This window comes from Petaurus breviceps, unplaced genomic scaffold (genome assembly GCF_028583685.1).
Source record: "Petaurus breviceps papuanus isolate PSGF00001 unplaced genomic scaffold, PetGlider_PUasm1.0 90317, whole genome shotgun sequence".
Classification (NCBI taxonomy): Eukaryota; Metazoa; Chordata; class Mammalia; order Diprotodontia; family Petauridae; genus Petaurus; species Petaurus breviceps.
This window is the reverse complement of record NW_027187217.1, coordinates 249,199-260,232: the sequence shown is the minus strand read 5'-3', so window position 1 is coordinate 260,232 and position 11,034 is coordinate 249,199. Positions and strand designations below refer to the sequence as shown.

The 11,034-nt window shown below is 58.8% G+C and overlaps 2 protein-coding genes across 3 annotated transcripts in view; both read left to right on the top strand.

The window, feature by feature from the left end:
• Window positions 1-511, top strand: part of RPLP2 (ribosomal protein lateral stalk subunit P2) — a 1,326-nt gene extending 815 nt beyond the window's left edge. The window contains exon 4 of the mRNA XM_069107904.1: window positions 257-511. Coding sequence (XP_068964005.1) covers window positions 257-460 — 204 coding nt within the window. The 3' untranslated portion in view covers window positions 461-511. The remainder of the gene's footprint in view (window positions 1-256) is intronic.
• Window positions 512-3,175: 2,664 nt separating this feature from the next.
• The window catches only part of PNPLA2 (patatin like phospholipase domain containing 2), a 13,233-nt gene continuing 5,374 nt past the window's right edge, over window positions 3,176-11,034 (top strand). The window contains exons 1-6 of one of the 2 annotated variants that reach the window (XM_069107898.1): window positions 3,177-3,645; window positions 7,287-7,519; window positions 7,734-7,799; window positions 8,297-8,506; window positions 9,870-9,930; window positions 10,119-10,322. In XM_069107898.1, coding sequence (XP_068963999.1) covers window positions 3,459-3,645; window positions 7,287-7,519; window positions 7,734-7,799; window positions 8,297-8,506; window positions 9,870-9,930; window positions 10,119-10,322 — 961 coding nt within the window. In that variant the 5' untranslated portion in view covers window positions 3,177-3,458. Of the gene's footprint in view, window positions 3,646-7,286; window positions 7,520-7,733; window positions 7,800-8,296; window positions 8,507-9,869; window positions 9,931-10,118; window positions 10,323-11,034 lie in introns of both variants that reach the window. The other variant, XM_069107899.1, reaches the window with a different exon arrangement.

Genomic DNA, 11,034 nt, shown 5'->3' with positions numbered 1-11,034 from the left:
CCCCGGGAGCTGTGCTGCCCTGCTGCGGCCTCACAGCCGGGGGTCTCCGGACACCGAGGTCCTTTGGACAGTGAAGCACATGGGGGCGCTGGATGAAGCCCTGCAGCCCCGGGTGTGAGCCCACAGCTTGTACAGGTGACCAGCCATGCATGCGGTTGGTCAAGGTCTAACAGCCCCCCATCCAAACAGGTGGGCAGCAGGCTTCCTACTACAGCTGCCTGTTGTCAGGGCTGGGCCGCCCCTGGTCAGGCCCTAGCTCACGGGGCCTTTTTCTCCTGTAGGCAGCAGTAAGCTGGCCTCCATGCCTGCTGGCGGTGCTGTCGCTGTTGCTGCCGGTGCTGGTTCTGCTGCCCCAGCTTCTGGTGGCCCTGCCCCTGCTGCTGCTGAGGAGAAGAAGGAAGAGAAGAAAGAGGAGTCTGAAGAGTCCGATGACGACATGGGCTTCGGTCTTTTTGACTGAGCAGCACCCACCTTGATCTTTGAGGGAGAATAAACCTTTTATTTAAGAAAACCTGGTGTCACTTTATGTGTGGCCGAAGGATGAACCCCTGAAGCCCTGGTGTGTGCCTGCCCCGGGCACCAGAGACCCTGCCTTGGATTGGATGTCTGAGTGATCCCCAGAGAGGGGCCTTCCTGTTCTGGTGGATGTGACCCTGTGCCAAGGCTACCATCGACCCCTCTTGCCCTCCCTCACCTCCACTCAAACTGCCTTCTTTCTGACCTGGGCCTTGTGGTAGGGACAACTGATAACCAACCCCTTGTGGGCCCCGGAATGTAAAAAAACAACATTGGGCAAGTGTTGAGGCAGGGACAGGGCTTGGAGTTCTGCCCAGGCTGTCCCATTGCCAGGGCAGTTATGCGGGGGGAGGGCGTGGGGAGCATTTGTGTGCCTCTGGGGTCCAGTGGGCAGACGGCTGGCCACCCTTTGGGTCCTTGGCCATCTGGGGTCTTGCCTCACCTTGCACTGCAGCCCGACGGAGGGCAATGCTTGGGGTCCCTACTACTGTCCTGCCTGGCATCTGCAGACAATCTGATTTGTGCTCATGTTTACTGATGAATATTTTTTTTTTTTTGCAATTTTTAACTATACTTTGTCTGGTAAAGGAAAGTCTCAAGTGCGGAAATGGTCTCTGCCATGGCAGGCCTAGATGTTGGCTTAGTATCCTAGAGTGCCTGTGTCCCCCAGACAAGGGCTCCACCAGTGTATACTGAGCTCAGAGTGGCTTCCCTGCTCCTATGCTGGAGGGCTTTTGGCCTCAGTTTTGCTGCACCTACTGGCAATGGGGTTATGCCTCCAGTGGGTGGGTTAGGGAGAACCGATGTTGGGAAGGGGAGAGGAATGAGCATTTACTGAGCACCTATGTGCCTAACCCTGGGCTAATTGTGCATTTAGTTAGCTTCAGGGTATTTGATTTATGACCTCACAAATGTCCTGGAGGGGGCAGTTAAGAACTACCTTATTGGGCTGCTTTTATGGTTGAGGAAACAGGCTTAGAAGGGGTTAAAATCCAGGTTGGGTTGTGCAACCGCCCCATCGAGGCCAGGCCTGTGCTTAGGGAAAGCAGCCTCGGCATCCTCCAGGGACCCTGGCAAACAGTTCTGAGAAGGGTCAGAGGAGCCCAGCTGGGCTGTTTCCAGCCCAGGGGCCCACTTGGGGCTTGGGCATTCTGAGAAGTGGAGTGAGGAGCAGACCGTACCACTTATTCCTGGATGTGGATGGAGGGTTGGGCAAGGGGGAGGGAGGGAGGACAGTAAATGGGTGTATACATGCTGGCCAGTGTGGAAATGAGGCCAGAGGCCCCACATCCTGTGTTCTCCCAGGCAGCCCAGGTCATGGGGAGAGCAGGAAACCAGGTTTCCCCTGGGGGGACCCTGCCCTCTAGCCCTCTTAAAGTAGGGGAGAGAGGAGCTGGCACCACAGTCACTGGCCGGGCCTTCTGGGGACACAGGGCCCATTCTCCCATGTCCCACTCCATTGCCACAGGCTCAAGGCTCAGTGACCTCTGGTCTGCTAGCCATGGGGAGGGCTGTGGCAGCCTGGCACCAATGGTTTTGGGCTGTGCTTCTGAGCTACCTTGCTGCCTGAAAGTGGCCTGTGAGGCTGGACCTCAAGGCAGCTTTTCCAAGACAGCAGCTTCCCGTCCCTCACCTCCACCAGACAGGCCTTCTGTGGCCCGACCTGCCTGACAAGCCCGCCCCTCAGGTAGGAGGCATTTGGGCTGTGGTCCCATTCCTGGGGGAGGCCCCTGGGCCCCTCGAAGGCCGTGACAACCCCCTTCCTGCCCAGTTCAGAGCAGTTGCCCTGCCAGTCACAGGAAGGCAATCAAGGAGCAAAAGTGCTGAGTGGGCAGCGCCAGGAGCCCCTTTTGTTCCCATCTCTAGAAGACCTAGGCCTCGCATCCACCGGCCTGAGACCCCAGACCGAGAAACGCGGAAACAGAGCGGGGGAGGAGGCTGATGTCAGCTGGGGTGCACCAGAGATCCAAGGGGTAATTGGGGGCAGGGTGGGGCTGGGGAGTCTGAAGATCTCTGATTGGCCAGAAGTCACTCCCTTCACCTCTTAGGCTGGGCCCAAACAGAACCTGGTGGCCCAGGCAACAGACAAAGCCAGCCTCAGGCCTAGAGACAACCTAGGTTCGGGTGTGGGGAATCAGAGAGTGTGCTGGTTGATGGTTAGGTGGGGTGGAGACCTCGTGTCTGCCGGGCTATCCCCGGCGGGGGTGGGGTGAGGGGGCAGCGGTATCCAGACGCCTCCGTGTCCCTTGTCATCCGAGGCAGGATCCAAGGATGTTTCTGTGTGTCCTGAGTCAAACCCATCCTTGGGGGTCTGTTGTTCCCGGTCAGGGTTGGTGTTTGTCCACGTCGGAGTGCCTGTGTGTGTGTCTCTCCGTGAAAGTCCGTGCGAGCGTGCGTGCGTGCGTGCGTGCGTGTGTTTGTGTGTGTGTCCCCGAGGCCCGGCGGGCTGAAGGGCTCCCCCAGGGAGACTGGGAGGGCAGCGGCCGCTTCCCAGAACCGCTCCCCCTGAGGGGGCGGTGGGGCCACAGCGGCCTGGCCATTGGGTCCCCCGGCGCGCGGGACTCCGCCCCCGGGTCTGGTTCCGAGCTGTCAGGGAGAGACGGGACCCGGGGGGAGGGGCACCTGGCCCAGGCCCGCCCCTCGGCCCACTCTCATAACACCGCCTCCTCCGCGCAGCCGGCACTGCTGTCTCCGCCTCCTCGCGAGCCCGGTCGTCGCCGCCGAGAGCGGAGAGCCCCGACGGAGCTGGCCAGCGCCTGAGCCGAGTGCGAGCTCAAGCCTGAGGTCTCAAGCCAGCCTTCAGCAGGCGGCGCTTTTGTGCCCAGCCCAGTGGGCTCCTCGGTCCCTCGGCTCCCCTGTACCCCAGCCTTCCGGCCCCTGTGCCCCTTGGTCCCCCGGGCTCCACGGCCGGCGCCTGGGCCCCCGGGCCGGGCGGCCGCGCGATGTTTCCCAAGGAGACTGCGTGGAACATCTCGTTCGCCGGCTGCGGCTTCCTGGGCGTCTACCACATCGGTGTGGCCAGCTGCCTTCGCGAGCACGCACCCTTCCTGGTGGCCAATGCCCGCCGCATCTACGGCGCGTCCGCGGGCGCGCTTACCGCCACTGCGCTGGTCACCGGCGCCTGTCTGGGTGAGTGACAAGGGGGCCCTGGCTCCCCGACAGATGTCCCATGGGACCACTGAGGGAGGGGTGTCGGACAACCGGAAACCCCTCCCGGTCCAGCGGAGGGCTTCGGCCCGATGGGACAGTCTGGGCCAGATCCTGAGCGTCCACCAATGGCTAGGGGCCCCCGGGGGGGGCGGGGCAGAGGCTTGTTTTCCTCAGCGGGTGCGGGCGGAGCCTAGTTGGGACCGGCTTGTTGGGAGTGGGGGTGCGGGAGAGCAGGCTTGGCTGGGGGAAGAGAGTCGTGTCTACTGTCTACTAGGGACAGTCAAACTACCGAGACTGAGCTCGGCCCCAAGAGTGTCGAAGCCCTAGATGGGTGGTGGTGGGGGGGTGGGGTCAGGAGTGCCTGGGACCCTCCCAGCCTCCATGCCCTACCTGGCTCCCTCAGCCACTACTCTCTTCCCCATCAGCCTCCTTTGGGGCTCGAGTTCTACCTTCCAAAGAGGCCACCGAACCCCACCTCGAAGGCCCCTAACAGCTCCCCGCAGCCTCCATGCCTCAATCTAGGACGCCTTCAGAGGCAGAGGAAGTTGGTGCCCCAGCCTCTAGTAAATACCCGAGGTCCTGCTTATGGGGCCCATGGGATTGCTGTCCTCCCTTCCCCATCTTCCAGAGAGGCTTTCTAGAAGTTTAGGCCCTTGCCTCAGTTTCCCCTTTAAAACCCTTTCTGGCTGGCTTGGCCAGGCTTCAATTCATTCAAGGCTCTGCCTTTGTTGTCGTGGGTTGGACCTCATCTGTCCTAGCACACAGATCTCCCTTCCTTCTCCTCCCTGGTGTGGATGAGCTCAGCTTCTGCACTGTCCACAAAGCCCTTCCTTTTTTTCTTTTTTTTTTTAAAGCAATCGGGGTTAAGTAACTTGCTCAAGGTTACACGGCCAGTTATTCCTGGGTGGGGGGCCTGGATCCAATCCCAGGTGATCCCGACTCTGGGGCCAGTGCTCTTCCTCACTGACCTGGCTGCCCCTAAGCCCTTCCTTTTGAGCAGAACCAGTGAGAGCTTGGCCCTGGCTCACAGCCACAGGACACCTAATGTGGTGGTGGCTCCTTTCATAGTTAAGGAAACTGAGGCAGGTTCAGGATAACTCACTCTTGGACTCTCAGGCAGATGCCAGGAGATAGAAAGGCAGAAAGTGCAGGTCCTGTTCCCCATTTCTATCCCCATTCAATGCCCTGTAACCCTGTTGGAACTTGGCTTTAGGAGGTCTGCCTCACTGACCCCCAGAGGTCAGAGCCATTAAGAAGCCTGGTAGGCTGCCCTCTGTCCCTGTCCCTGAGGTCTGGGGGCCAAAGAATCTTAGGATGCATGGGGTACCTCTGCTGAAGCTCTCGGCAGTACAGGGGGCCAATGAGCAGCTGTTTTCCTTGTTTTCCTGAGGCTTGTCCCTGACCCCTGTCCAGAAGTGGGAGGGATTATGGGCACAACAGATCCAGCCAAACCTGTGCTTCTCCCTTCCCCCATGTGTGTATACAGAGGGGTCCAGGACCCGCTTGACTGAAGGGTGGGGCCCACTTCCTCACAGGCCCCAGCTGCTCAGGCCACCTTGGTTCTCAATCTGGTGACCTTTGCCTCCACACAACTCAGTTCCAGAGTCTTGGAAGTGGGGAGTCCTAGCTAGGCTTGACTTTCCCATCTCCTGCAGAGGGTCCCCTCAGCTCCGTGAGGGAGGCTGGCAGAAAAGGAGAGGCAGGGGTCCCAGGGTACTAAGAGGGCCTCTTCCCGGGCCCCACTCTGCCTGATGAGGTAGGGGCGGGGGAGGCTGTTCAGTCCAATCTCAACCCTTCCAGAGGTTCCTACCTCAAGCCTCCCTGTGTGATTCTGGGAAAAGCCTTCTTCCCCTCTTGGCCTCAGTTGTTCCATTTGCAAAATGGGGTTGATCCTGGCCCTCAGAAAAAGGACTTGGGTGTTGGGTTGGGAGGCCAAGGCCAGCAGACTGAATGGGGCTTGGTGGCTCAGCCTTGTCCACTCTGGGCAAGAGGGGCCTCACTTTACACAGTGGTGTTTTAGAGGCATTTGGGAGGTAATCCAGGGTAGGTAACTTGTCCAGGGTCACACAGCTAGTACATCTCTGAGGCTAGATTTGATTTTCGGTCCTTCTGACTCCAGGGCCAGCACTCTGTCCACTGTGACCTGGGACTCTTTTTCCCAGCCCCCTTAGGTGGGAGGGGAGGGGCTCTTATCCTCATGTTTTCTGCCCTTCCCCAATTCCTCCTCCCTATTGTTTACTGGGGGGGATGTCACCCCCAGTTTCTCCAGTACTTGGGAGGGTTCTGAAGGGTGGAGGTCAGGTCCTGGGTGGTTTGTGCCAGGGCCCCTGGGAGCTATTTTGAGGCTGATCCTTGGGAGGGTGATGCTGACTGGAGCCCTCCCTTGTGAGGGGGTGGGGTCTGAAGCCTCCCTGCTCCTTCCCCTCGTTCCTTATGGGTCCTGCCCAGGAAAATTCCAACCATGGGGGTGCCTGACCAATAGGCCCTGGCTGAGATTGAAAGCCGGAAGGGGCTTTGGAGGGATCCTGTGGAACCCTCTCCTTTTAGAGATGGACAGAATGAGGCCAGAGTGGGGAAAGGCCCAGATGGCCAGCTGCTATTGGAAGATCTCACCCTTAGATGGGAGAGGAAGCATCCCTGAGATTTCATTGATCAAGGGAAATTCCAGAGATGGAAACTCCCTTTCTTAGTGCCAGTGGGCACCTCCTCTGGCCCTCATTGCTTCAGCCTCTCACAGCTGCCAAGCCCCCAGGGTAAAGTTGGGGGGAAAGCCAGCCAGATGACCCTGGCTCCAGGGGTCATCTCCTCTTCAGCTAGCATGGGAAATACTGCCCATATGTGAACCAGGACAAACAAGGTCACTGCAGAGCCCCTGGAAGAGCCATTCCCTTGACAAGCTTTGGGTGGGGGTAGAGAAAGGGAGGAAGGAGAAAGAGGAGGAGAGGAGAAAGAGAGGGAGAAACAGAGAGAGAGAGAGTGTTTTGCTAGCCCCATTTTCAGGGAAGTGCCCAAGGTCACCCATGTAGACGGTTAGTAGCAGGCCCTAGAGGGTACATAATGCCCACAGCCTGGCTCTGGTCCAGACATGTGAGGGCTGGGTAGGGCCTCCTGGCCTCAGCTCCAGGGGAGAACCCTGGCCCTTGGGTCCGGTGCAGCCGAGCAGAAGTTTGTCGGGGCTCCTCTCCCCCTCCCTGGAGTTTCTGTTGGTAGATGCCTGCCCCCTGTCCCAGTATCTGCACTGGCCTGAGCAGCCAGGGGTGGGGCTTTCTGGACCAGATATCCCCCTGCTGCCCCTGACCCCTCCATCTGTGCTTTGGAGGGTTTGGCTCAGGTAGCCGGTCTCTTTTCCACCCTGCCTTAGGCAGGGGGCACAGTGGGGGAAGGGGGAAGGGCTCTTCTTGGGCCTTCCTCTCACCAGGAAAGGTCTCAGGCCTCCTGCATCTGTGGCTCTTTAGCCAGCCCATCATGCATGACAGTACGCAGAGAAAATAATCACAGTTAGCGTTACTCTCATTTTGGGTGTGAGTAAGCAGAGGCCCAGAGAGGATGTGTGGAGAGTTGCATCTGTCAGCCCGGGATCAGGGCCTTAGACATCACCCTCTGACCTCATCTCATGCCAGGTGAGGCTGGTGCCAATATCATTGAGGTGTCCAAGGAGGCAAGGAAGCGGTTCTTGGGGCCCCTGCACCCCTCTTTCAACCTGGTGAAGATCATTCGGGGGTGCCTCCTGAAGACCCTGCCAGATGATGCCCATGAGCGTGCCAATGGGCGCCTGGGTATCTCCCTGACCCGTGTGTCGGATGGCGAGAATGTGCTCCTGTCCCATTTCAACTCTAAGGAGGAGCTTGTCCAGGTGTGTTTGTGTGTGAACGTGAGTGTGTAAGAGTGAGTGTGTGAGAATATGAGTGTGCATGGGACAGCACTAGGGTTGGGGGGATCCCACCTGTCTCTTACAGGTCGGGGCCTGCACCTTCGTATACCTATGTGCGTTTGTGGGGTCACACGCTGGAAATACAGTGGGTGGGCTTGGCCTGCTTCACATCCTCATTCCTGTCTCTGTCTCCCAGGCCAATGTCTGTAGTACATTCATCCCCGTGTACTGTGGGCTCATCCCGCCAACCCTGCAGGGTGTGGTGAGTTCCATGCCTGCCTGGCTTCTTCTCTGCTTGGCAAGGCAGGGGGAGGGGGTGGGGATGAGAATTAGGCACCCCAGATCTCACTGGGCCGGTCAGGATGGGGCTCCCTGGGGGCCACCCCCTTCCCTGGGTTACACAATTGTGAGGTCTCCTTTGGGGAAGTTCTGGGGCCAGTCCTGTTTGTTCACAGCAGCAGCTGCAGAAGGAGCGCCTGAGCCTGGGGAGGGCGGGCAGAGGGGCTGATCTGGCCTAGTGGGTAAAAGGCTACAGCTTGGAGCTGGCACCAGTCAGAAGTGGTTAATAATAGCCCTAGAGAGGTCAGAAAGAGAGGGAGCGGCTACATGGAGTGGCACTGCCATCGTCACCCCCACCCAGTCTCTCCTGGCCTTGGAGGAGGGCATAGGCGCTGGGGGATGGGCAGCCTTTTGGCTGTGGGCACTGAGGGAGGGGGCAGTCAGAGACTAATTAATGCCCCTTCTGCTCATGGCCCACAGCGCTATGTGGATGGCGGAATTTCGGACAACCTGCCCCTCTATGAGCTAAAGAACACAATCACTGTGTCCCCATTCTCGGGGGAGAGTGACATCTGCCCCCAGGACAGCTCGACCAACCTCCACGAGCTTCGGTTCACCAACACCAGCATCCAGTTCAACCTTAGGAACCTCTACCGGCTCTCCAAGGCTCTCTTCCCCCCAGAGCCCCTGGTGAGGACCCCGCGCTTGGCAAGATGGGGGGAAGGGCGTCTGCAGTGATGAAGCTCCTGTGTATGCTGGGCCCTTGCTAAAGGCAGATCCTCACCGCTGCTAGCATGCCCGTTCTGCAGATGAGGAAACAGAGGCAAAGAGAAGGGAAATGGAGCTAGAAAGAGGCAGAGGCGCCATCTAGCGTTCATTAGGGACCCCAGAAGCTGCTTGCAGATCAGAGATACGCAGATGAAGAGGGCCCAGGAGCGCAATCTGAGGCGGCCAGACCGAGGGGGCGGGCTGAGTTCGAGATGCTTCTGGCCAGCTTCTGGCTGGCATGGCCCATTCCTGAGGCAGAACAGTTGGACCAGAGCCTGGAGAGGCAGGCTTGAAGCTGTGGCCACAGTGGTGGCTGGCTTTGGCTTCCAGACGGAATGTTGGGGGCCCTTTTCCCCACTTGAATGAGGGAGGCAGCTGTGGGGGTACAGAGAAGGGAACACAGTGGAGAGACTCAGTGGACTTGGCATCTACCAGGTGGAGGGGGACCCAGAGCAGCCAGACTGGAGAGTTCCTTCTGTCCTCATGGAACAGGGAAGCTGATCTTGGAGGCAAGGGGAGGAGTGATGTGTTGGACAGGTGGAGTGTCCAGCAGCTCGGGCTATGGGGCTTTGGCTCAGGAGAGAGAGGCTGGCTGGGTGTGCTCCCGGAGATGGCCCTGAGACTCACAGAAGCTGAGCTCACCGAGAAAGAAAGGGGAGATGGGACAGAGCCCAGGAGAGCCCCCACTTTCCACTCTGATAATTGGGGCAGGCAAAGGAGGCTAAGAAAGAGTTGTTAACCATGGCAGGGGGACCAGCAGGGAGAAGGTTTACAGGGGCCCAAGAGGAAACGATGTGGCGTCAAGGAGTTTGAAGGCCGAGAGCAGGCCATTGGGGTGCCCAGTGCATGGCAGTGTCCAACACAGGCAGGGATTTTTGAAATGAGATCCAAGCAGGGACACAGAAGAGGCTTGAGTCCCCAGTGAAAGAGAACTCCCCCTGAAATCCCAGAGTTGGCTGGCCTGCCTGAGGATGGATGGGATGGCCCTTTTTCCAGAAGCCTCTAGGCCTGGGGTCCCATGGTCTGTTGGTCTGGCTCATAGTCCCTAACCTGGGCCTATCCAGTAGTCAGGAACCCCTGAGTCCAGAGCCTTCCCCTCCATTCTTAGGCCAGCCTGGGGTGCCTGAGAGAAACCTTCCAGGGAGGTTGGGGACCTGCCTCCCCTTGGCTTTCCTCAATCAAAGCCCATAGTGATGGAGTTTGGGGGGAGGGCTCCCCAAAAGACACAGCCAGATTCCAGAGCCCCCCTCTATCCCTCCCCAACCTGTTCATCCCCTTGTCCCAGGTGCTGAGGGAGATGTGCAAACAGGGATATAAGGATGGTCTGCGCTTTCTTCGGCGGAATGGTGAGTGGAGGTCCCCAGCTCTAAAATGATGTTCCTTTCATCTTTGGAAGGGAAAGAAGGGAGTGATGGAAAGCAGTGGAGATGGGGGATCTGGTCCTGATGCTGTATTAGACTGAGGTCTCAGCTTCCCCCTGCTGGGAAAATGGAGAGGTGTACCCCCCCAAGCTGATCTTGTCTTCACTGGCCAGGTCTCCTGAACCGCCCCAACCCGCTGCTGGCACTGCCCCCTTCTGGGATGACCCCAGCCCCAAAGCAAGAGGAGGAAGATGATAGGGAGAAGGAGACAGCGGTGACTCAGGAGACAGTGGCCAGGCAGGGCGAGCTGCCCCTGAGGAATAGAGGCCCTGCTGAAGACCATGTTCTAGAGCACCTCCCAGCAAGGCTCAATGAAGGTACCTCCCCACCCCAGGATCTGGGGGAGGGGCAAGAATCCTGGGCCCCTGACTTGGGAGAGGGAGGCCATGGGGCGAAAACTTTTCAGGGAAGAGGCCAGGCTCCTGGGAGGTGACCCACCTCCAGATAAGGGCCCAGGAGGGATCTGAGCACAGATCAGCTCTCTGGCCACTAACTGCCAGCTGAACAGGGGTCCCTGAAGGCCACTTAGGCTGGAAAAATCTCCCAGTGAGACCTGCTTGGGCATGTCAGGCAGTCAGAGGCTGGATGAGCTCTGGTGAGGGAAGGCACAGAGTGGGGAGTCCTTTGGCATAGGAGGCAGGGCTGCGGCCATGGAGAGGCCATCACATTCTAATCTGTGACTGTGACATGAGAACTATCCACATGAAAGAGGTGAAGGGGGCTTAGCCCTGTTCTGCAGAACAGGGAGTGAGGAGCAGGAAGATTGAGGCCAGATGTGAAGAAGAACATTGAGGTGATGAGAGCTGGAGGCAGGTGCTGCCTCTGGGCGGGGTGTGTGTGTGTGTGGGGGAGGCATGTGCGTGTGGGGTGTGGGGGGGATGGGTGGGGGGTAGTATGTGTGTGTGTGTGGGTGTATGTGTATGGGGGGTATGTATGTATGTGGGGGTGGGATGGGTGGGTGTGGTATGTGTGTTTGGGGTGTGTATGTGTGTATGAGAGAGTGTGTGGGGGGTGTGTATGTGTGTGTGG